At 37.0% G+C, this 25533-nt stretch overlaps 1 protein-coding gene across 4 annotated transcripts in view; it reads left to right on the top strand.

The window, feature by feature from the left end:
* Positions 1-1517: 1517 nt before the first annotated feature.
* LOC117972983 (transcription factor SPT20 homolog) overlaps positions 1518-25533 on the top strand; it is a 32620-nt gene continuing 8604 nt past the window's right edge. For all 4 annotated transcript variants that reach the window (XM_059031245.1, XM_059031248.1, XM_059031246.1 and 1 more), the window contains exons 1-17: positions 1518-1692; positions 7920-8006; positions 8492-8527; positions 10453-10511; positions 10599-10665; positions 11354-11480; positions 11964-12067; positions 12728-12844; positions 13146-13199; positions 13822-13961; positions 14085-14241; positions 14333-14389; positions 14983-15054; positions 15929-16095; positions 20196-20228; positions 22570-22687; positions 23128-23236. In XM_059031245.1, coding sequence (XP_058887228.1) covers positions 8004-8006; positions 8492-8527; positions 10453-10511; positions 10599-10665; positions 11354-11480; positions 11964-12067; positions 12728-12844; positions 13146-13199; positions 13822-13961; positions 14085-14241; positions 14333-14389; positions 14983-15054; positions 15929-16095; positions 20196-20228; positions 22570-22687; positions 23128-23236 — 1420 coding nt within the window. In that variant the 5' untranslated portion in view covers positions 1518-1692; positions 7920-8003. The remainder of the gene's footprint in view (positions 1693-7919; positions 8007-8491; positions 8528-10452; positions 10512-10598; positions 10666-11353; positions 11481-11963; positions 12068-12727; positions 12845-13145; positions 13200-13821; positions 13962-14084; positions 14242-14332; positions 14390-14982; positions 15055-15928; positions 16096-20195; positions 20229-22569; positions 22688-23127; positions 23237-25533) is intronic.

Genomic DNA, 25533 nt, shown 5'->3' with positions numbered 1-25533 from the left:
TTTTACATTCTTTGCTTTGAAAGATCGGAGAACATTGTACTGATAATTAGTGAATTTACTACTGTAATGGAGCAGAATTTTTTTTTTTGGTATTTTTTTTCCATTTTGCCCTCTTCCAGTTCTTAATTATTCTTCATCCAAATTGCCATGTCTACTTACTACTTTTAAGGTTTTTTTTTAAGGTTTGATAGTTACTGTACATCTGTAACTGTAAACAAGATGGCTACCGGTACTTTAACTTCTGTGAGGCAGTGTAGTGATTTCAAATATGTGACAAGGCTCCAACTGTTGGTATCCATGTAATATACAGACAGCTGGAACCTTGTTCGGCCAATCACATTGCTTGTTTCACATTCCATTGCCAACCCTGGGTTATAAGTGTGTGTATAACTACATTGCATATACACGCTGCCTCATTTATTATTAACATAAGCACATCTAATGTAATGTATTGTATCCTCTTAATATAATCATCCATTTTTATGCACTTGAGTATATATATATATATATATATATATATATATATATATATATATATATATATGTAAAACCCCGACATTTTTTGGTAAAAATCAGTATAAACCAAAAACGAAGGGCCCTAGCTATAACTAAGCTAAATAAGAGCTTACGCACAGCTGGTGCAACATAGTCATGGTGTACTACCTTATTTAACTCACCTACACCATTTATGAACTGAAAATCAGTAACTGTGAAAAGAATAACTACTTGTAAAAAAAGCTTTATTTGTTCTATAAAGGAACCAGTAAAAGTAGAGTGGTGTTCATAATTAAGTGTTCAGACTCTGTATTTTAACTATTACATATAATTATTGGCCAATAATTTGATAACTATATTTAACAGGTAGAAGCAATATTTCTGTGATTTAATATCCTACGTATTATTCATGGTGCTAATTAAACCTTAGGGTTTTTACCTTAATTGGTTCCACTTTCATTAAGGGACCAATTTCAAGTTATTACCAAAAACACATTTTTTAAAAGCAAAATAAGTTGTGGTTTACCCTACCACCTCTACGAACGTAATTCTAAAAATATTGGCCATATCATGTGCCTACAAAACCTGTGACATTAGTCCTGACACTGGTCTGCCACCAGTCTACCTCATTTTGAACTGCAGGGGTCCCTCTATCAAAGAAACATGAGGAAAATTGTAATTCCTCCACTTATAAGTTATAAAAAATGAATACCAAAGTGTAATAAAGAAAGCATTCTAAATACCAAAGATGTATTTTGAGGCAATCCTTGACAAAACAATTCTTGAGTCCAATATTTTAGAATACTTCCAATTGCATAAAAAAGCAACATTTTTCCAAACCCATGTATAATATTAACAACATATGTTGTTGTGGTTTTGCTTGCATTTTAATGGGAACAGCGATTCAGTCATTCACAGAGGAGCAAAAACATTCAAGTTAATGCAAAGATGCAAAAATAAATAAATAAATAAATAAATAAATAAAATGAGCCGCAGCACACGCTCAGTGAGAGCTACAGCAATGCACAGGTCATCTGAGCAGGTTCAGCCCCTTACCGGAAACTGTGTTTTGATGCACTGGAGGGAAATGGCTGCTACATACTTGCTGGAAAGGCACTGAAACACACTCACAGAGTTATTCTTTATTTACTGCCGGGTAAATGTGATGAACAACACAAATAGGATGAAACACAAACGGCAAGTGACTTTACACACTGAATTTGTTTTTGTGCATGTCACATTGTTTTTGTTTTGCGTGGATCCGAACAACTTCTACGAGCACGATTAATGCTGTTCTTTTTAATTTATCTTGCGGGGGAAGTGTTTCTTTATAATAACAAATGACGTTTCGTGTTAAGTGTTGGGTCGAGCCTGTCACGTTGGTGCATTTCATCGTAAAATGTAAATAAAAAATGTGCTACAAAAAGGCTGGTGAATTTGGTGTAGTGCTGTCAGTGTCGCGTGGGATCTTGTTCTTGTTGATGCACTTTCACTGCACACCAGATATAAACATTTCCATACACTTATTGAATTTATGTTGTCTAAGAATTATTATTATTATTATTATTATTATGGACAAAATGTTTTTTGTGGAGGAAGTTGAGAGAGGAACACAGAACGGGCTAGTGTACATTCTGTGGGGGGGATGGGCAAATAAAACAACAATCGTGCGTTTTCTTTTTTTCGTGGGGGCTACAGTAACAATGCATGCAGTTTTCGAATGATAGCAGTGTTAAATATCCTGTCTTTTTCCTTTTCAAATCAAATGAAATGCTGTCACTTATTTACTTACGAAATTAACTCTATTTTATCTCCCTTAATATTAGCATAAGCATTAGCTTATCAAAAATGTGCAGAGTTTTCAGATTGTTAGGAGACGCTTTTTCATCATCATTGATTGGTACTGAAAAACTGCACAGACAAGGCAGGAAATGTCATCATACAATTAACCACCCTAGCCTCTAAGGCAGCTTATTTAGATATTTTTAAAGAGTAATCTTAGGTTCTGGTCTTAGTTTTGAGGCTCATGTTTCGTCGGTGTTTAAGTCTTCTTTCTACCACTTACAGAACATAGAGTTCGCTCTTACCTTTTACAGAAGGATGCTGAGATTTTGATCCATGCTTTTGTAACATTGCATATTGATTACTGTAATGCATTGTTGATTGGGCTGCCTTCTCACCTGGTGAATCAGTTACAACTGGTCCAAAATGCAGCTGCACGAATATTGACTGGTACAAAAAGGACTGAGTATATTACACCTGTTTTGGAAAAGTTGCACTGGCTGCCTGTGAAGTTTCGTATTACATTTAAGATCTTACCCTTGACTTATAATGCTGCTCGGGGAATAGGGCCTACATACTTATCTGAATTACTGCATCCCTATATCCCTAGTTTTAAGTTGCTGACCCTTATTTAGGTATGTCACTCTGGGAGGTCGGAGTTTTTGTACTTGTGCTCCCTCCCTCTGCAATTCCCTGCCTCCAGTTGTCAGGAACTCTGACTCTGGAGGAATGTAAGTCTTTATAAAAACTTACTGTTTTTTCAAGCATATGGGAAATAGAAATTTTATATTTTATTTGTTAGTATTTCATTTGTTATAAATGTTTTATTTTTTTTGCTTGTTTTGTAAAGCGCTTTGGGATGAGTTGCTATGAAAGGAGCTATATAAAAATACATTGATTGATTGATTGAAGAAAGGTAATTAAATGAGGACGTGATTCTTTTTTGTAATTGGTTCAAACTATTTGTGTCATATACAGTACTCCACTATCTCATTTATAAAATTAAATGTATTGTATTTGATTATTGCTAAAAACAACATAAAATGTATACTTAAAAGAAATAATAAAATATTGTAAACTTAACATATTTTTTTTACTTGAGTTTCACATGTGAAAATAATAGTTCACAAATAATTTATTATTCACTAACATACGTTTCTTAGAAGGTACCTGTGGTGAAAGTGAATATAGACTTATTTCAAGAGAAAATATGTTTACAGCCCCTCTGTAACAGAGGATGTGTTGCGTGTGTGGGTAGGCACTGGAAAATACTGGCACAGACACAGAGCATTGGTGTTGATACGCCGCTTAGGCACATCTGTAGATTTAATTTCAACACAATACTGACACTAGGGTACCAACAGTGGTAACCCTAGTGTCACATTTAATAAAGGAATCAAAACAAAACAAAGCTAAAAATAAAAGTTTGCCACACAAAGTGATGAGCGCTAGTCCCACAAAAAGGAACGTCCCACTCCAGGAACCTAGTACGCTACGTAACCCTCTCTATACTGTTTTGGGATCCACATTCCGCTGACCTTGTGTTCTGTTGCTTCCAAAGTCCTGGCCTCCCAGCGACTCCAGGCCGCTCCGACGGTCCTGGCTGGGCAATCGCCTTCACAGGCACCATCTTGCAGTTAAAGGGCTCTGTGGTAGTAGCTGCTGCAGAGTGGACGCTCCCCTCTTGGTTGTCAACAAACACACCACGCCCGTCTGTGTGTCAGTGGCATTGCAGCATCCCCAGGCACGCCCCTCAGCCAATCCAGACCACCCTATCAGCTTAGCTCAGGGCAAACCTCCCGCTCAGCTGGTTGCTTAGCAACGCGTCTCCAGCTGCGTGTCGCAGCTGATTTCTCCCCGGCACACACACTTGCGCAGGAACCAGCGACCCAGCTCCCTGACACACCCTCCTATTGTTGTGATGTGCTATTTTGATGTACAAAGCTACACATGAAGATATAAAAATATCAAGGATGAGGAGAATAATTCCAACACAATAGTACCTGTATGAGCCGAGTCTAACCTCTTCAGGCTGCAAGAGTGATGATTCAGACCAGGATAGCTGCCAACTCGTTTTAGCAGCAGTCAGTGGATAAACCCACCAGCATTTATCTGTGATTGGTTGCAAATATGATTGTAGACTGTTCAGTAATTCACAAAATGAGCGTCCCAAGAAAAGTTCTGGGTACACTGGGACCAGTGTTCCAAAAGTGAGATTGTCCTGTCCAAAACGGGATATCTGGTCGCTTTAACTCGCATACATAACTTTTTTTTTGAGAAAATCTGCACTTGCTTCTAGGTCAAAATTGTTAAATGTCCATACCTGACTTTTTGGACCAAGCACCATTTGTAGACCTAGAGAGATCTTGGTTTACCAATTTAATGTTTTATGTTTGACTTCCTAATGTTGGTTGCTTAAGTTGACTGTTTTAATAATACAATATTGTGTTTGCTCTCAGGAATGCAGATTTCCAATATAAATGTATTTTTTTCTGTTAGTTCATTCATTATGTATTTTGTAGTTCTAATAGTCTATTAATGACCAATTTAATTGACATCTATTGTGACATCTGTTTCACAGTAACAACATAATCACAAGGTGATTATAATCACCTTTGCACCCAGTTTGTTTTCAGATTTCAGTGGCAGCTTTTCTGGCAAAATGGGGGATTTCCTAATTAGACACAGCAACAAGCAAACAGTTAACCTGGAGAAAACAGTGGTCGCATGTAACCTGCAGGATACTATAGAAAGGCCACTACTTATGTGGATTACTTTCTTTTTTAATGGATCACTTTTTCTTTCTTGCAGATGTATGTGCAGCATTCACATTACACTGTTAAATAAGCACATTTTTGTAAGAAACTCAGTAAGAGGTTCATACTGAGTTTAATCTGCTGTCTTGACAAAAAAAATACGGTTTTAGAAAATCCACTTACTAAGTTCCAAGAGTCTGCCAAGGCTATTTTGTTTCCTTTTGGAAAGGTATTTAATTATATTAATATAATGTAGTAAGTGAGTATTACTTCATGTCTCGTGTTGTTTTATAGTTATGGACAAATATTATTTTGAGAGGAAACAAATACTTGGAAAATTGTAATATTTATTAATTTATTGTAAACAGGAACTGTTGGTTATTTGTTTCTAAAATGTTAATGACGTCAGTAGTAAAGTAAACCAATGGAATTAAGCTTTCCCCTAGGTGAAGCTGTTGGAGCACTGTTCCATCACAATGCTAAGTGTGTGTATTCTGTAAGCCAGTGACAGCCACTTATTGTAACCTTGGAGTGTGGTCCAGGGGGTAGGAGCTAGGGCTCCTCCACCCAGTTCTGCCTATTTAACCCCTAGGTCACACCCTTATTTCCTTTCTCGCTTTTCGTTTCGTCTGGCTTTTCGTTATGCTCCGTATTCAGACACATGCTTCAATTTTAATACAACTTGTACAAACAAATCCATTGGTTTGCTAATTTGGCTAATTTTGGTTTACAGACTAAAAATCTCATTGGTTAAAAAAAAAATCTGCATTAGTTTAGTAATCTACCCAAAATCCCAAGACAAAAAAGAAAAAGGAAAACAAAAATTGATACCTTTCATACAGATCCGAAAATCTCTGGCACCAGTATCATCCTTCCAGCTCAGCACTCCGGTTAAAAATGTTTCTAATCCACTCAAATCATCCATCTCTCCTACATTGGATGCTGCATCTGAACCTTCTGCTGTTGATCTGCTGTTCAAGGTGGCTCGGGTTCCATGACTCTCCTCTCATCAGTAGATACATTGAACATTGCTTCTCCACTGTGACTGACTGCTCGGATTCTTATACGCATTCATGTTGGAACCTGCTTCTCTTCCTCCCACCCTCTCCCCCACCTTTTCCAGCTGCCACTGAAGCATGGTCTCTTGCTACAGTATCAATAACTGGCCCCTCATCTACCTCCTTCCTCCGCCGCAACATAACTGCTGTGCCACCCCCTCCCCCGACAAGCTAGACTGCATCCGATCCCTTGCCTCCTCATTCTAGATCAGCCCACCATCTCAAACGGGATATGCTTCCCTCCTCGTAACTTAAACTTTGTTGTTTGGATCCAGAGTCAGACCTTCATCTCCCGTATCACCAAGCTACAGTTAATACCATCAACAAAGGACTGTCTTCTTTTCTCTCATGTTGTAATTTCTGTGCCATCTCGTTTGTATTTCCATGATTGTCATAATTTCTTCATAAAGCCCACAATCTCTCAGATATTAACAATAATGCTGCTCTCGCCCCAGGTGCTATTTTTCCCGATCTATCTGCTTTCACTGATTCTTTCTCTAACATGTGCCTCTAAATCAGCATACTGTCAAGCAACTCATTCTACCACTCAACACCACAGTTTCTTCAGTCACTGATCATATGAATGTGCTTGAAAACCGTATCACTCACCTGGAAGCATCAGCCTCCCTCCCCCTGCACAGGCCACTCCAGTCGTGCCCATCTCTTCCACTGTTTCTGTTGCACCTGCCCTGCCCTGCCACTGAGCTGCCAATCTTCACCCAAGTACCGTTTCCAGATCTGGCTCCTCTGCTTCTGTGGTACAGTGGCATTATTGAAGGTAACCATTATCCCCCCCCCCCCCCCCCCACTGTCTATTTCTCAGTTCAGCAATCTGTTATTCAATTAAATTCATCCCTGGGCAATCTCCTCGCCTCCACCCAAGACTACATGGCCTCGGACCACGCTCCTTCCACCCTCTCCTCATGACCTTCACACCCTTCAATGGGATCTCCTCTTTAACCACGACTGCATTCTGCCATTCCTTGTTCATGCAAAATACAATCTATTCCTCCTGGACACCCTAAAACTAAATAAATACAAACCTGAGAGGCATATAATACCACTATCGCCTATTCTCCCCCGTCCCCCTTACTTCCATCCCCACTATTCGCCTTCTCCTTTGTGGGATGGCATTAAATCTCCCTCCCTCATTATTACATCTCATTATTACTTTTGACATCCACTGCTGTGGATCTAGTCATGGCATCTCGTTGCCTTTCTGCCTTCTTTGGTTTTCCCCTCCCTCCCTGGGCCTCTGTTTCTGCGACCTCACTCTGGTACCTGACGCTCACTTCCTCCTCTTCCTGCACATCTGGACGGGCTCCACCAAGGTCAATTTGCTCAGCTCTGCAAAATGTCGCATGTGCCATTTGTCCTCTCTGTCCCGCTACCTTTCCTGTGGTAATCCTTTCAACTCCTCTGATCCCCTGTCATCAAAATAAGTCGTACTGCATCATAAAAAATAAAATAATTATTTCCTCATTTCCAAAGCTGGTTTGCTCCACCAAAACCTTCCTCCTTTTCACTTTTGCTTTCCTGTGTTTGCACACTCTCCTTTTCACCCATGCCAGTCTCCCCTGTTTCACAGCTTCAGAGTCCAGCCAGATAGCCTCTGCTCTCCAAGGAGGCTTTCTGAGAGTCAGGGGCAAATCCTTGACCACCTTGCATGTTTTTCTCTCCTTTCAGTTTCCGGCATCTTCCCCCTCAAGGACAGTAAAGCTCAGTACTCATGATTGTTGTCTGTGCTTTTTAGGTTTGTTATTACTGTATTACCACTGGACTGGGTTGTTTATTTTGAATAACCATTTACTTATTTTGCTTTTCACAGTGCTTGAAGGTGACCTTCAACAGCGCTCACTGGAACAGCATTTATAATTTTTCATCATTCAACATACTCTGCTATCAAATCACAATGGTAAGGAATCAGTCGAGTTGCATAGCTGTATATATCTCTTCATATTGTGGGTGATTTAAAAAAAAAAAGAAAGAAATTAGGCAATTGTACTGAATAGTAATTTTCATATTTGTACCTTATCAATAGCTACATTGATTGCAGTTCAGTTGTACAGATAAGACAACACTTAGGATAAAGCAAAGTTGTAGGGCTGTTTTATGGTATATTTCCATAGTATTCTGAAAGTGGATCCACGACTTGATGATCTTCAACACACCACACTGCAGCGGCCCATTTGCCTGGGAGTTCAAGCGGACACCAGCAGGACTGGTTTTTAAAGTTTTTTAAAGAAGTAAAATGTAAAGTCATATGAAATAAGCTCGCTCTTCAGATGCTTATTTTCTTGTTTAACTGGCAAAATCTCCTGTGATAGTTTTGATCACCCATCTAATATACTGTAGTTGCGTATGAAAATCATTCTAAATATTCCCTCCTTTTTTATCTAGCAACAAGTTTTGGAATATGCGTTGGATCGAGCAGAGGTAAGAAAATACATTTTGCAAAGGAATGTTAAAATGCAACATTATATATATATATATATATATATATATATATATATATATATAATATATATATATATATATAATGTATTGTACCTCCAAAATATATTTTCAGTTTTATATTATAAATGTTGTATTGTTTTGTGAATTCTGGACGTACAAAAAATGCCATAAATGTGCCAATTGTAACACAATTCTTAAAAGATTTATCAACCAAGTACTTCTGTAAATGCGGCTAACATTTAGCATCATTTAGCAATGGCTACATTTGTAACGGCTTCTGGCATGCAAAACAGAACATACTTTTTCTACAGTTTTGACGTCATCAAATAGTCATAGCACTACTGTTTTCTAGATTGTGGAAATACGCGTTCCAAGTGTGGAACACCTGGAGGGGGTAGGCCAGTGCCAGTTTGGTGCGATAAACCTTTTCCATATGTCAAAATGTGTCAAATTCAAGGGACAAACTGAAGAACCCTCATCTTACCGAGTCAGAAATATTCTGCCTTATCTCTTGTAAACCTGTTGCAAATCTCGTGTAAAGAAATGTATATCGCAGTACATCAAAACAAGTAACACATGAGTCAGTGAAACTCGGTATCAAAAACAGATTCAAGAATTTTACAACATACTTCTCTGAATAATGTCGAAACAGGTACATCTGTTTATGGTGTACATTTTTATACATATAAATTATAAATGCAATATGGAAGTTGATAAACATACCTCCAAAGTGTGGCTGATAAGTCACTGAAATCTCAGCAACGAGATCAAGCAGTAAACCCTTAGCTTATGGTCCTTAAGATCAAATCCTGCTGTTGAAAAATATTAATACAAAATACTTCTCATATAATAATGATAGTAGTGGAGACGTTCTTTGAAAATTAATTTGACGTTAATCTTTTTATACATTTTACGCGATTCTGATAGTTGGAATGCTCAATAACCAAAAGACAAAGCACATATTAACTTGCGTATTAAAAAAAAAAAAAAAAAAATGCAACTTCATTTAATTAGTAGTAGCGGCAGCATGTTGGTACAATTACAGCACATTAATGAATCCATTTTTGGTCTATAAGGGAATCTTAATCGAAACCTTTCATAATTACATTTAACCATCCTTGGAGTTGAAAACACCCTTTTTAATGCCATGCATGTTTAATCATATTTAGTATTAACATAGCCCCTTCTTAGTCACCATAAAATGACACCCACTGGGACGTTGTAAGCCTTGGTTGAAATAAAAAATAACGGGGTCAGTGGTTTTTTTTTCAGGAATAAGAGTGGAAGTCCTAGCGTGCTACCTCTGTTTTCATTGTAAATGTGGCCAATGTTTTCTTAGCCAATATAAAATATATGCAAATGTATTTTGGGACATAATTATGGCGCTATACAGTAGACCATTTGCAGTGGGTTTTGTAAACCCTTTCTCGTAATTACTAAATTGAGTTGTTGTCATGGAGCAGAATCATATTACTGAAAAAATAATTCGATGTATTTAGATTCAGTAACATATTTAGATTCAGATGCTTCTGGGTAACAAAAAAAACATTTGGCACAACAAATGATAATGTTGCAATGCTTACCATTTTTTTTTCCTTTAAAAAAAAAAAACTAATCACCCCTAAAATACTCTTTTAAAGGAAGAACATTATTATATACTTGAACATCACATTTGATAAAATAAGTTGAACAAAAATATGATTTCAAAATATTAATGTTTTCTATCCATAACTCAATCTCAATAAATAAAAAACAATTAAATAAAATAAACCTGTAAGAGATCAGTCTAGGTTACTCAACATTAAAAACAGTTGCATAGATTAAAAGAAATACCAGACAGAGCTGTTCAGTGCTTTCTAGAGGTAAATGTGTGGATATTAACAAGGTGTTTTGTTTTATTACAGTACACTGTGGAAAGTGCACGACAGCGACCTCCTAAGAGAAGGAGTTCTTCCAGTGGGAGGTGAGATGTCTCTGGGTAATTTTAGTCTTTGTAATATATTGTTGCTGTTTTAAGTTGGCTCTCTAACACACATCTATCATACTACAGGAAGTCTTTATACCAGAAACTATATGAACTGTACCTAGAAGAATGTGAAAAAGAACCTGAGATAAAGGTAAGCAAAAGTTAATTTTACTAAATTGCATTTTACATTTTTAAAGAAAATAAGGACTATAAAATGTTTACCTAGATCCCATTAACTGTATTCATTTATCAGAGTTCATGTTTCAGTTTCTCAAACACTACTAAGTAAAGGTGTACTTAAGCTTTGGAAAATAAAATAAAAATCTGCTGAACACTTTACATGATGTGGAGCTTGAACAGCTTCTGCTATTCAGGTAAAGTACTAAAAAGTCTCTTGTACAGTAAGCCTCCTAGCAATGTGTATACATTTTATTGCTGAACTATACATTTTAATACCATTTTTATAATTACTGTTTTACTTTGGATTGTGCAAAACTACGTTAAATTGCTAACACTTATATTTAAAAAAGAAAAGAGAAAAAGCACAAGGTAATGGCCCTTTCTCATTGGTCAACTAATAAATCATTGTGAACTTTGGAACAGTGTGTTGTGTTTATTAAAAAAAAAAAATAGACAACAGTAAGATACAGCATTGTTGTAAGACTAGTTGTTTTTTGGCTGTAAAATAAAATGTCTCTGGTATTTATCCCACATATTGGTGAATAAAAATAAAAATAAAAAAAAGCTAGTTGACACAATTAGTTCATGTACTAGCCTTTAACCTCTGGAGGCTCGGGTTCATCCCGCATTCATTTACTTATCTTTTTTTTTTAATGCAGAAACTGAGGAGAAATGTGAATCTACTGGAAAAGCTGGTGATGCAGGAGACGGTATCATGCCTTGTGGTCAACTTGTATCCTGGGAATGAGGGATATTCATTAATGCTCAGGGGAAAGAATGGTTCTGGTAAAATAATACTCTTTTTATCTGCATCAACGATGAAACTGAATTCAAACAGGAATTCCCTCATAAAAGCTTCACATCGTAAAAGCATAGCACATTGTAATACAACATAGTAAAATAATAGGTAAGCTATGTAAAGCTCAGAGAGGTATGGTCAAGCATATTAAAAAGCATGGTGAACTATGGTAAAAGCATGGGAAAACTGCAATATTACCGTACCAATGTACTCTAAGGGTAACCAACAACAAATAAACATACCTTTCTAATCTAAGTTCAGGTTGGTAAAATCTTACGTATGTTGCACCGTCGTATTTCATAGTGGCACCAAATCTTATTCAGAAAATTAGCGTGACGTTCAAGATCAAAACTACAAAACTAAGGATGTGAAATTGTCTGAATATTTTCAGTTCCAATGTATCGCAAATTATTTTCTGATTTACTGCATGAGCAAGTGTCTTTGGGGTAAAAGATATTTCTTCTGTTTAGATTCTGAAACTATTCGGTTGCCTTACGAAGAGGGCGAGCTACTGGAGTATCTTGATGCAGAGGAGCTGCCTCCTATTCTGGTTGACCTCTTGGAAAAGTCTCAGGTGAGGGTCAATAGACTTGAATTACAACTGCTTAAGTGGCATGATGTGGAAAAGTTACCACTTACATATTATTATTAATTTCATTGTTGCCTGTCCATTTTTATATTTAAAGCAAACTTATTCACCTTTGATAATAAATTGTATGCTTATCAGGTATTTTACTGATGAACTAAGGTTTTAAAATCCAGTATCTCTGCTGTTATTAGCATTAGCAGTCATCACTGGTTCACCTTTTCTTTTGTTGAAAACCCTTTTGTTTTTTACACTTCAATTTGGAATATGCAGCCAATACCTTAACTAGAGATACTATAGAAATAAAGGGTTCTACTACTTCCTGTGCTGTAACTCTAGCTGCAACCAGGTCCTGTGACCTACCACACTAGAAGTTTACATGCTGAGTTCCTTTTGTATTTTTATAATGTGTATCCAGAAATAAAAAAGGTGGAAAAAATGAGCTATGAAACCAAAATATCTTCCATCATAAGAAAAAGTGTGACCAGTGATAATGCTGATAAGGGGAGAAATTGAACTTAAACTTTGGTTTGCAATCTTTTAGATAACCAATCCATATTTTTTTTTAACCAAACAAAATGTTAATGCTGTAAATATACAGGTACTGTATTTAACCTTATCCTTCCACACTATTTTAATGGTTAACAGGTCAATATTTTCCACTGTGGATGTGTCATTGCTGAAATTAGAGATTATCGACAGTCTGGGCATACAAAAGTGCCAACATACCAAAGCAGACACATCCTTCTGCGTCCAACAATGCAGGTAAAGTGGTGGGGTTCTGGAAAGTCACCGTTATGTTATTGAGGCAATTGAAGAGCTCAGGAGGCAACAGGGGAAGCAGGCTTGATTACATTGGGCTAGGCATGTTATATACAGAAATGATAGGAAGAGTGGTCAGCATTGCAGGAGGGAAGAACCAAGGGAAAAGTTGTATCAGTTTAGTTGTGTTTTAGAAATGCATCCATATAATCAGCATCTTCATAGTTTTGCCTATACATGTAATTTTGATTTCAGCTATTGTTAAAGACTAGAATGTTTTAGCCTCATTTTTGTTCTTTTGCAGACCCTGATTTGCGATGTTCATGCAATAACAAGTGACAACCACAAATGGACCCAGGTAGATTACATTTGCACATCCATACACACACATACTGTGTATATTACCAACAATTGGATGCAATAATTGCATCTAAATCCATGTGTACTACTTGGATGATGGAGAGCATTTTTTTGAGAAATGTTACTTTTCCAGATGTTGTACTTTCCTATGATGTCCACTGATCCTTCAAATGGAAAAATAGAAAACTTATGCATGGCTCAAAGGACCGATTTTTCTATGACATGTGTCTGGAAAAAATAAGATTAATAAACCCCAATACAGAAATCTAATCCAGTTATCATCTGCTTTTAATTGTTTTGATACAAAAAATGAATAGCAAGTCATCAATCATGCTTTGGGTGCTGTCTGATTGTTATATGTCATACCGGTTTCATGTATTTCTGAAATTCATTTAGTTAGTGGCTTAATCTATCACCTCCATACTTCAGTATATTAGACTTTTTTAACACAGATATGCAGTAGGTTTCTACAACAGTGCAATGTTTTTTATCTTTTTGTAAATAGAAAACCCTCCAGTAATGAAGCATTCTTGGCATTAGCTAGCTATAATAGAAATGCAATATAAATTCGTAAATACTGTACAGTGTAAAGTGTGCTTCAGGGATCTTTACTTTTGCAGGATGACAAACTCCTTTTGGAGAGCCACCTGCTCCTGGCCACAGCTGAACCACTGTGCTTGGATCCCTCCATTTCAGTCACATGTACAGCAAACCGGCTATTGTACAACAAGCAGAAGATGAACACTCGCTCAATGAAACGGTACACATTCAAACCTTACTGCCACAGAGCCATCAGACACAGGCAGATTCAAATGTGAAATACACTGATAATGCATGAATCCCTGGTAAAATGTATTGACATTTGTTTTTTTGGGTGTTCTAGGTGTTTTAAGAGGTATTCTAGGCCTTCTCTGAACAGGCAACAAGAAATGGCCCATCTTCCAACACCGCCACAACTGAAACTATTTGACTATTTGCAGAAGAGAAAGGAAAGAAAACCAGCACCCCCCATAGATCTCAAAATTTCCAGAGCAGGAAACGTAAGAAAATGTAGTTGAACTCTGCAACTCGTTCTTCCTCAGCACAGCAGCAGTAGTGCTTAATGTATTTTTTGTGTCTTCTCTTTGGCAGTGCGTTGACATGTGGAAACAAAATCATTGTCAGTTGATTGCACCATCTGAAGTTGACGTAAGTCTCGCATGGTCCCCATGGTTCTTTTAATCTATTTTACTTGACTAAGCTTATCCTAGGGCAGGTGTTTAAAATTCTTTATGATCACCATTACGCCAACTGTCTTTTTAATGGGACAAAACTGAGAGAGAGAGATGAATAAATCATATCCAGGTAAACAGGTTGTGGGGGTGGAGGGAGTGAGTGTCTCTAATGATTCAGTGTATGATACTCCTTGAAGCATGGAGCAACGCACAGAGCTTGGCGCCGCCTCTTCTGTCACTTGAACTACATTTCCCATCATCATCCTGCTCACTGGTAAATCCATCTCAGTTACATATGTGAGCAGGAGGATGATGGGAAATGTAGTTCTTAGAGGTCCATGCAGGTACGTGGGAAGCCATCTTGGTGCAGGGAAAGCAATTTAAAAGTTTAAAAAAAGTGGTAAAAATTAAAAAAAAAAAAAAAAAATTAAACAATACACACACCTTACGTAAACAGTTGTAGCAACACATGGGAACATGCAAATTCTAGTTTGAGTATAGGTTTTGAAGTAATCTGTTTCTTCTACCTTGTGAATCAGATGACGTAAACTTTGACTCTCCTGTTAGGTGGAAAAGTATGCCACAGTGGAAAAATCGATCAAGCTTGATGACTCGCAGCCAACTGTCTGGCCAGCACATGTAAGTATCTTTGATCACACCATAATAATACAAATTGTCAATGTTTTTGCTCATGTAGAATCAAATCTTGGTAATGTAATTATAATTTTTTTGGCTATGTAGTATATGTTCAGTACAAGGCTTAGTAAGTACTCTGGCTTTAAATATACTATACTATTATTTTATGATGTTTGCTATCATACTGAGCGATTTAATGGTTATTTATTATCAAAAAAGCAATTCAAATAGCATTTGAAGGTACTTTTAGTTAGCACAATACTTTCAGTGTAATTTGAACCGTGTGGTTTTGAGTTTTGTTGCTCCAATACGGAGAGACTTTGCCTTTTTTTCTGTAATTACCAAGCATTTGTGCCTCCTCAGCACAGCAGCAGTAGTGCTTAATGCCAAGCTGTATACACTTGATGCATTTGTAAAGTGAGCATACCACCTATAAGTGGAAACAAGGAGCCTAAATTGACTTTCTGTGTTGTTTTTAATAACCTTTTCATCCAGTAATCTTACAGAAGGACTACCAGAGTAAAACAAATTAAATGGTTCCAGCAACTTACACTGAAAAATAAATACAATTTTTAGTTTTTTAGTACATTTGATTAGTTTACTAGTCTGATGCTTTGAATGGAGTTATCTTGGCTATACGACTGTAAGATTTCAGGGCTTTATTGTTTACTTCTAATATAACACAATATTATATTAAGCCATAAGTATACATGAAGAAAATACATTACCTCTTCCTATATGGGACAGTCAGGTGGCATGGAGGTGATCTGCTTGTCTCTGTGGTAGAAACTGAACTGCCTTTTGTTAACATACTCAAGAGCCTTGTATATATATTTAATTAATTTATTTATTTTATTTTTTGTGGTCAATCCTTTAGGATGTTGCTGACGATTACCTGTTTGAATGTGAAGAAGACAACCAAAGTCCAAAAACAACAGTGACTATTTATCGGTCAGTGGGGGACCCACTTTTCTACGGCAAGATCCAGACAACCAAGGAACCCAAAGCGGATGATGAGGGTTACAAGCATCTCATCCACCCTCCGTAAGTCCCATTCAGATTCTGTTTGGGTGACTAGTTGGCATCACAGTGCATGTTCCCTTCCCTTAATACATTTTCTAATTTCTTCTTTTTAACACATAAATCATCAGTGTTTTTCACATCATTAAAATTATTGGTTTCAATTAGATTACAGAGTGTGCTGCCAAAAGTAGATTTTAAGTTTCACTAAACTCTTCCATCTCACAACAACAAGACTATGGAATGTACGTTCCCTCTGGACTTTTGTGCTGGGTTCTTCCAGACTAATGTGGTCTGTGGTTTTTACTTTCTTTTGTGCTGAGTTCTTCCAGACTAATGTGGTCTGTGGTTTTTACTTTTTATATATAAAATCAGTGTTCGTGCTAGGCCGTGCCATTGCACCAATGGCCCCCTGAAATAAAATGTCCCGCTGAATTTCTCTTAACGCGCCCGTGTGTCCCCCTCCCCTGACGCAATACCAATAAACAGTATTATAAATCACACACTTAAGGATTAGACACACAAATATCTTTACAGTGGAAATAACTTTTTTTATTTCGTTAAATATAACATTCAACCCCCCCCTTCTCCCCATCAAAAATGGTTTGGTCCAGGACCGACCGTAACGTGACAAAACTATTTATTAAAAACAAATGTACATCCTGTAAATCTTGCACCACTAGCATGTAAGTGTCCTGAAGCGTCGTTAGTAACTAAACAGCTCTGATTTGGTGTAGGAATTACTAGCATCGCTGTCACAGCAGGGGGGACTTGTTCCTGAAGACTTGCGTGAAGAAATGTATTTATTTCCCTTTTTTGCATAGCATCCGTGTTTGTTGCGTAATTCGTGAGACTGAATTCGCTCTTGTGTCCAGAAACTGAAATAATGTGCCTGTCTTCAACTCCAGCGTCACTTTACATGGTATTTGAAAAAGCTTTGGCTGTTCTGGGTGAAGTTTGGAAACGTAAAGCTTAAAGCTTTTTACAGGACAATTTTCGAAATCTGGCGGTGAGTACATTCGTATATCAGGTATTTTTAGAGATAGCGTTTTTTTCGTTTCGTTGTCTCAGAAAGAAAAACCCTTTACGGTCCATTGTCGGACCTGGTCCGACATTGCAATTATTCCTATCCAGTCCATTGTCGGACCCTGTCCAACATCATCAAAAAAACGCAAAAAACGGGTTTCAAGACGTTTTTTCTCCGGAAAAAGCCGAGAAAACCATTCAGTGGTCGAGTGGGAGCGACAGGAGCCGAGACCAGCCGAAAAAAGAAAAAAAAAAGAAAAAAAAAAAAGGCGTATCTCATGAATAGTCATACCTGCCCCTGGCATTACATAGGGGCGGTCATAAGAAAACAAGCTGTCTGATACAGCATCAGCGCACAGAGACTATCACGGACATTTGCAGAGCTTTTTTGAGATATAGTAATAAAATAATGACTTGGATTGCATTATTGAGGAGTTTGGTGATAAAACGAGTGATCAGGAGATGATTGATCGGTATGTACGACTATTATTATTATTATTATTATTATTATTATTATTATTATTATTTATTTCTTAGCATATGTGAAAGCGATAGCGAATGAAAGAGTGGGGCGGGGCTGGAGATGCCTAGTGAGTGCTTTTTTGATATGCACGGCCTTTTAAACCCGTTTGACTGTGAAAAAAAAATACTTTTAAACAGCGCGTCTAAAATTAACTGCGCGTGTGAAAATAAATTGGATCTGACGCGCCTGACGCGCACTTAATAAATGGACTGCAAAGGGTTAAGAGCAAGTTAGTAGATGTTTTTTCACTCCGTTCTAGACAAATAGTTTCTTCAGATATGTTCTTGAAATTGTTTTTTTTATGATTTACATCATTTAAGCCGCAACAAGCTGCATGTTTAGGTGTTTGTTTGCCTGACGGAATTCAACATTTTTAGCGATATCAGTATTTTTATTCCAGGGGTGTCGCTGAAGGTAACGGTTAATCCAGTGCTCGAGTCCCCCCCAGAAAGTGCCGGAACACACTATCATTTCAACAACAGTTAAAAGTTAACATATTAATGAGCGTTCAGATGTTTACAAAAACAGCAATACACATACATATATTGCAGTCTAAAGGTTTATTTAAAAATGAGTATTTTTCTGATAGCCCCAAACCTGAGTGTTACACTGTATATAACGTCACTCTGCAAAGCACATCTGACAGTGTTACTGAAGCGTTATATACAAGTACATTAAATGTAAAACTGATTCAAACAAGTGAAGCACTGTGTGTTTTACTTCTATGCACATACATATCAGTCCATTGTTTTCACTTTTTTTAAAAATGTTAAAAAAAGGAAAAACTATAAACTGAATAAAGTACTGAAAACAAGATTCAACACTATTCTCAAAACAGCAGGCTGTATTCCATAGTGCTGTTGGTCCTACAGTTTTACACTTACATTTGTGTGGCTGTTTCCCCAAAACAAAGAAACATAGTTTATGACTTATGAAATTAAATCAGCAATAATACAGTATCATGTCCTTCTGAACAACAAATGAAATTAACTAGGGTTCCACCTGTAATGTGTAACTTACGTTTCTTATCAATAAATTCACATTTGTTGTTTTAGGCACAAAACCCCAGACCCACAAGCAGATAAGAACTTGAACTTGAAGCATATGTGGAAGCAAAATCATGATCAGCACATACTAGGAGAGAAACAAAAATGATATCCCTCTTCCCACATTATATAATGAGTAAAAGTTAAATACATTAATATTCTTTTTTTTTTTTACATTTGCTTTTGTAATTTCTATATATTGTGTATGTAAATCAGTGGTCACGAACCCAAAATAAATGTTACTTTTCTTAACTTTAATATAGTGTTTCAAACGTATATTAACTAAATAAAAGGTCTTCATGAATTTATATAACAAACATGCACATACCGTACAGTGCTAAAGTGTACATACTGTCAGTTACATCCCTGGTGTATTTAGGTATTTATTGTTAATAAATACAGTATTGTGGTACACTTATGGAAATTTAACTTACCTGTCAAAGTTGTTTTTAGGCTTCTTGTTAACAACAGAAAAGTAGGACAGTGTCTCACTTTATCAGACATTACTATCAGTGGTGTAATGGTAAATAAAAGCTTGGAGTTGAACAGCTAGATTGAACAAATAAACATGAATAGATTGATTGTTATTGTCTTTTCCAATGAGCATGCAGAGAGGCTGACATATTGACCCCCTCACTAAAGAAAATGTCCCCCTATAATTTTGGGAGGGGGCCACATTGACCCTCAATCTGTAAGTCCTGAAGCAAACACTGTATAATACATGGATGAAGGCTATATTTGTATCCTGAGCCATTCGACTCCTCGAGACCATCACTCTCAATTGAAATGATGTAAAGCTGGTACATTCGTATCTCAGAGAAACTGGAGAGGAACAGGAAATTAAAACAAGGTAAAGGCAATCATCCAGATATAGCTAAAGCACTAACGGATAATGACATAGAGCATCTGTACAGCACTGAAACACTACGTTTAAAAAAAAAACTGTACTGCTGAACCTCGTCTTCTTTAAAAACAATTTAATCTCGGGTTTCTGTGACAGTTTATAAATTGCTCAACCCATGTCACCTTGTGGTCCACCAATCATTGCATTCATGTTCATTGAGTCCTCCTTTTAAAACTAATGCCTCTTCCAGTGGTTCCTTTGACAAATGGGTTTGAGATAAAGTTTTATATTAATTCAGGAATGGTAAGCCTCCTTTTATTAGGCCTAGCTGAGCTCAATTAGACAGACCTGTAGAGAGTAAAAGCTGAGGTAGGACTAACTAAGCTCACAGTAAATCCCACAATGCCTGTTATTTCCATCCCATCATTCACTTCTAAGTTCACAAGATGTACGTTCCTATTCGCTACACCCAGATACTGTTCAGAGTCTAGGAGCAAAAACACCAAAGTCAGTAAAGGAACATGGTAAAGCAAAATTTTAATTGGACAGTCTACATAACAAACTGAAGCCTGTTCGAAATGTAAATGTCTCTGTTTTATGTTCTTGTAAACTAAAATGCATATTGCTGTAAGTTTACCTTACCCATTTTCATATATCTTTGCATTATTTATTTTTTTTTTTGTAGGTTTCTTATAGGTTCAAAGATAGATGCGGACAGGTAAGAATATTTTTTCTCTTTTTTTCATCTGTTAGATAATAATACAGAGCTTCCTTGTTTATATGATGGTCCTTTATACGGCATAACATGCCTCAATTTTTCCCATAATGCCATTACACTAGCACTTGTATTCTCGTTATAAGGCGGAGCACTTACTTCTGAAACCTGGCTACAGTGTGATAAAGGGTGAGCTCTGTAGCTCTTACCTGAAATGCATACAGAACGTGCCAAATTATGAATCCTGTCAAAATGGTGTGTGATTTTTATGTCAAGACCAGTACCTTGTGACTCAAATAAAGGTTCCTACTTCTGGAATTATATGTGTGTTATATGTATAACCTGTTCATCCTATATACCGGTGTAATACAGAGAGTAATAAAATATGGCAGAGTGTATTAAACCGCTGTATAACTTCATCAAGGGGATGTGATTTAGAAAGAAAAAGAATGAGAGCGTAGATCCTTGATATGGAAATGTTTTATAATATAAACTGTTTTCCATTTAAACTTTTATTCTGTGTATTTCAAAAACAGTAGAGTAGGTACTATCATTTCCGTATATAATGGAAATAGTAATGTCAACGTGCATTATGTAGTTGAGAGTTAAATATAAAGATGCAGAGTAAAGTTAATACAGTGATAAGGCTTTAACCCCTTAAGGACCAGGATCGTGTTAACACGATCATACTGAAGAGGGCTTCTAGGACCAGGATCGTGTGAACATGATACAAAAAGCACTTTGTTTGGATGACTTACAGGGCCACCGTACTTTGCAGTACAGGCTCGAAACACACATCAATGGATAGGGGAGGGACTGACGTTCACTTCCTGATATTTTTTTTGGGGGGGGGCATTTGGTGTCTAACAGGCGGAGACTGTTTACAGCAGCTAGGAAGAGACCAAAGCAGAAACAAAACATCACAGAAACTTGTTTAGAGCTAATAAAAAAGGGGTGTGATAGGGTAGCCGTGTGGTGACGTCAGGCCAGAAGCAGGAAGAATTCAGAGACACTGCAGGTACGGTGCAATGGTGCTTGCGCCGTTTTATTTTCAAATACAAAAATAAAATAAAAAAAACACACTGCTCACAGAGCAAAATAAAAGTTTTAAACAAAAAAACACAAACACAAAACGAATAGGTCAGGCTGGGCAAATTGCTGTCACTGTTCCTATTCTTTTAGTTTCACTTTCGGTTTCCCCCCTTGCTCACTCTCGTTAGCTCCTCTGAACACCCACCCAGAGTGCAGAGAGCTGCAGGCTTTTATGCAGGTGACCATCTCCCGATTAGCAACAAATTGATCACTTAATTCCGGAGATGGCCACCTTCTACACAAGGTTTTTAATTGTGGATGAGGCTTCCCATCCACACTGCAAAACAAAACCTATGGCTTCTTGCCACCATATATTTAATAAATAAACAATAACACGGCTACGCCGTCATATTTACACAATAAATAATAATAATAATAATAATAATAACAACCCAAAACATATATACAAGCAGGGCTTGGCCCTGCCCCTTTCTAATAATGTGCAGGGCTCTCTCATAATCGAGAGTAGTGTCCATTATTGCTTATAAAGACCCTGAGAATAAACGTGTATTATGTCATTGCAGTCACTCAGGTGAAACAATGTCTTGTAATCTGTAAGGTCCCTTGGGTCATAGAATAACGCATTGTTATACATGTGTCTCTAAGTAGAATACATAATAAAAATTACTATAAAAAAAAAAAAAAGAAAACTAAATATTGTGTTGGAAAAAAAGTTAAAAGTTTCTGGTTTCTCAAGTACTTTTAACATGTTCCCCAGAGTGTTCTGAAAAAAGGACACCATTTGCAAGATGCTAGTGTAAAAAATAGATTTTTTAGTGAATTTTTATAGGAAGAGAGTCAACCACAGCCAAAAAACGCCTGGATCTATCTATCTGTCTATCTGTCTATCTAAGATATCTATCTATCTGTCTATCTAAGCTATCTATATCTATCTATCTATCTATCTATCTATCTAAGATATCTATCTTATGTTTGTTAGTGTTGGTATCATTAGTTATCATCAGAGCCAGACTTCCATTGCTTTCAGCAGCTCTTGAAAGTAATCTGTTTATTTTAGGCGTTCCATCTCAAAGTAATTGCTCATCTTTTAATATCCTCCTTGTGACAGGCTGCATTGGGACTGGTCCCTTAGAAAGCTTGAGTTTCCACAATCTCATTTTCTGAGTAAGATCTTGGATTTATAGACAGGATATTAACATTTCACAATACAAAGCATTTAATGACCACTTTTAAAATGTAAGCTCTTTCATGCACCCCGTGCTGCATTACTAAACGTGCTGTTGTATTGTAGGTTTATTAACCAGTACAAAGAAGTGTACCAGACAGATGTCAAATGTTCAGTAAAGATGTCCCATAATTCAGGTGGATCAGCAAGTCAGAGCCAGTTTTCTCCTGGAAAGGAAACCGAGGTGAGTTTATTATTTTGTAAACCCTGAAATGTAAGAAAACAGCAAGACTTTTCTGCAGTAGTCTTTTGTAATTAACCTTCCCAAGCTACATAGTCCAGTGAAATGTACCTATATTTGTCATGCTTTCATCAACTTGAGATCCAACAAAATGACATTTGCAATGTTGGTATCTAGGTAAAGATAATTTACTGTTGCATGAGTTCTTGCATATAATTAAGGCTATAGCTTTAGAACTATTTATCCCAATTTGATGAACATTTGAATGGTCATTTATGTGATGCTCTTTTCCACACAGTGTAGATCATTTTGACCTTGTTTATATTTTGTTTTTATAATGTTTTAAATTTGTTTCACTTTGGTTCTGATAAAAGGTTGATAGGTAACGCTTTTGCATCTACCAAAGCAATAATAATTGTTGTTTTGAATTGTATTTCTCACAGCAGCCTGAGGGTGTTTCTGGATCAGTTCAATCCTCAGTATTAGGAAAGGGAGTGAAGCACAGACCCCCTCCCATTAAACTGCCTGCAGGACCGGGCAGTAGCTCCTCAGGTAACTTCTAAGGTCTTTCCAGCTAGTATTCAATATCTGCATTACTTGAAAATCCTTGGTACCCACATAAATGAATACAACTTTTTGTATTTAGTGTGGAAAGAGTAAACCCTTGTGATTAGCACTGGTGATTAATGTGTAGTGGATATGTACAGCAGAGCTTGAAATATCCAAACTCACTAAAGCCCCTTTCACACTGGCATGCTCTACCCAGGTCTCGACCCAATGTCATGCGGGTCGGCTACGTGATTTCACGCTGCTTTTTGAAAAAGTAGGGGCTACCAAGTAAATGCATGTAAGCAATTTCCCGAAGCAGCTTGTTACAGACACTTCCATCCAAGATTCTCTGGATTGAATCGTCGGCCCAAATGTTGATTAGAGCAAATGTTTCTTCATCCCTGATGCAATCTGGCTCATGGTGTGTCTCAATCAACAGAAATATGGCTAAAGAGAATAAACAGAAATGTTGCTTACGGAAGTGAAACCGTCACGCAGGTGTGGCTGTTTGTTACTTCGCCCGCTTACAAATGGCCATCGTGCATTTTGTCTTGCTCGACCCGGGTGTCGACCCACATCCTGAGGTGGGTCTCTGCCGACCCAGGTACTTGGTTTCACACTATGGGGGATTGTGACCCGGGTAGCCAGAACCCGGGTAGGAGCGCCAGTGTGAAAGGGGCTTAAGAAGGGTGTTCCACAATGTGATGCTTCTAATACCTTCATGCCCCATTATATACAAGAATCATGTTCTCTGTACTGTAAAGAAAGATGCAAAAAGAATGTTTCTTTATAATATACTGGTAGAGATAAAGTAGTAAAGTATGTGTTACCTTGGATCACCTATAGGTATGTATTACATAAACTTACCTTTTAAAAAAATATAAACACTATTGTACACTCCAGGATCCATCTTTGTGAAGAATGCAGGATTATACAAAAGTTACCTTGCAGTACCAGATAACAAATTTGGTGGGTGAAAAGTGAGTGTGGTAGAAACTTAGCAGGCAGCTACAGTAGACCATGAGAAAGAGAGTGGCATGGTTGATATGCCTCCGTCACCTCTTAGATTCCGTCCTCTTCGCTAAGGTCTGCTTTTTATTTATACCTGCTAAGTTTCATTGCTCCCTGGCAACATTTTCCCCAATTAATACATGGACTGGTGAAGCACTCAGTATCTTACATACAAAAATAAGACAACTGATTTAAATAACTTTATACAAGTCAAATACTAGTATTTAAATTAAAGCTTTCATAGATGTTTAAAATAAAACCTGTAAAAAATGAATTGATATCAATAAAAAAAGAAAGTATTTTGAATGTTATATAAATGTATTATCACCTGTGCTTGTTGGATCCTGGAAGTGACTGCTGTCTTTACTAATGTCCTCATGTCAGGATTTAGAAGATCTACAGTACTTTGTGTAAAGCAGTATGGTAGCTTATTTTATATCACTTCATTTGCTTGCCTCTGCGCAAAAGTAGCATTAGAAATGATTGCAGTTTGTCCTGTTCGAACAAGAATGCGCTTTTTATTTTGAATACTGCCTTCAATGTATAGTATCTCTTTGTGTTTTATGAAATTTGTGACATGTGATTTGAAAAGGAGCAATATATATTCATTGTAAATGTTACTCAGTGTTTGTTTATCAGATTATCGGTAAAGTAACCCAAAGCTCTAAAGACATTTTCTTTTTTTTTTTGTTTCGGCTTGGAGGCCCCTTATTAATTAATAACTTCCCAGTTTTGGGCAGAATGTTCATTAAAATATTACCTCTGGATACATGTTCCATCCCCTTTCCACTACTTTAAGAGCTGGTGTATATAATGGTTGCTGCATTAATTCATGGGAATAAGAACTGATGAAGAAAGAACTAGAATTTATAATAATAATTAATTAATGGTACGGGAAAAAAATGTGAATGCATTTCAGATACTGAGAAATAAATATTTCCCAGTGGTATGAATTTGAAGTGATGTATTGAATCCCTCGAGGCAGGTAGTACTGTGAAGCTGTGACTTCTTCTCCTGCTATATTAGGCGACTTAAATCAGTTAACAAGTTATCATAGGCTAGGCCTAGGCTTTCTGAGTTATTTATTCCGAAAGAGATAAGCTGTAAAATGCATGTTCATGTTTATTCTTAACTGTGTACGTTTTAAACCTTAAAAATAATGCAATGGCGTGCACAGACAGATGACAACATGGTGAACACGACAGAAGGAAGACCGGGAGAAGATAACTGTGAAGACATGTGCAACAAGCACAAGGACTGGACTCGGAGCTGATTGGAGGCATTGGTTT

Source organism: Acipenser ruthenus, chromosome 9, assembly GCF_902713425.1.
Source record: "Acipenser ruthenus chromosome 9, fAciRut3.2 maternal haplotype, whole genome shotgun sequence".
In the NCBI taxonomy this organism is placed as follows: Eukaryota; Metazoa; Chordata; class Actinopteri; order Acipenseriformes; family Acipenseridae; genus Acipenser; species Acipenser ruthenus.
The sequence above is the reverse complement of the archived record's forward strand: the minus strand, read 5'-3'. Positions and strand labels throughout refer to the sequence as shown.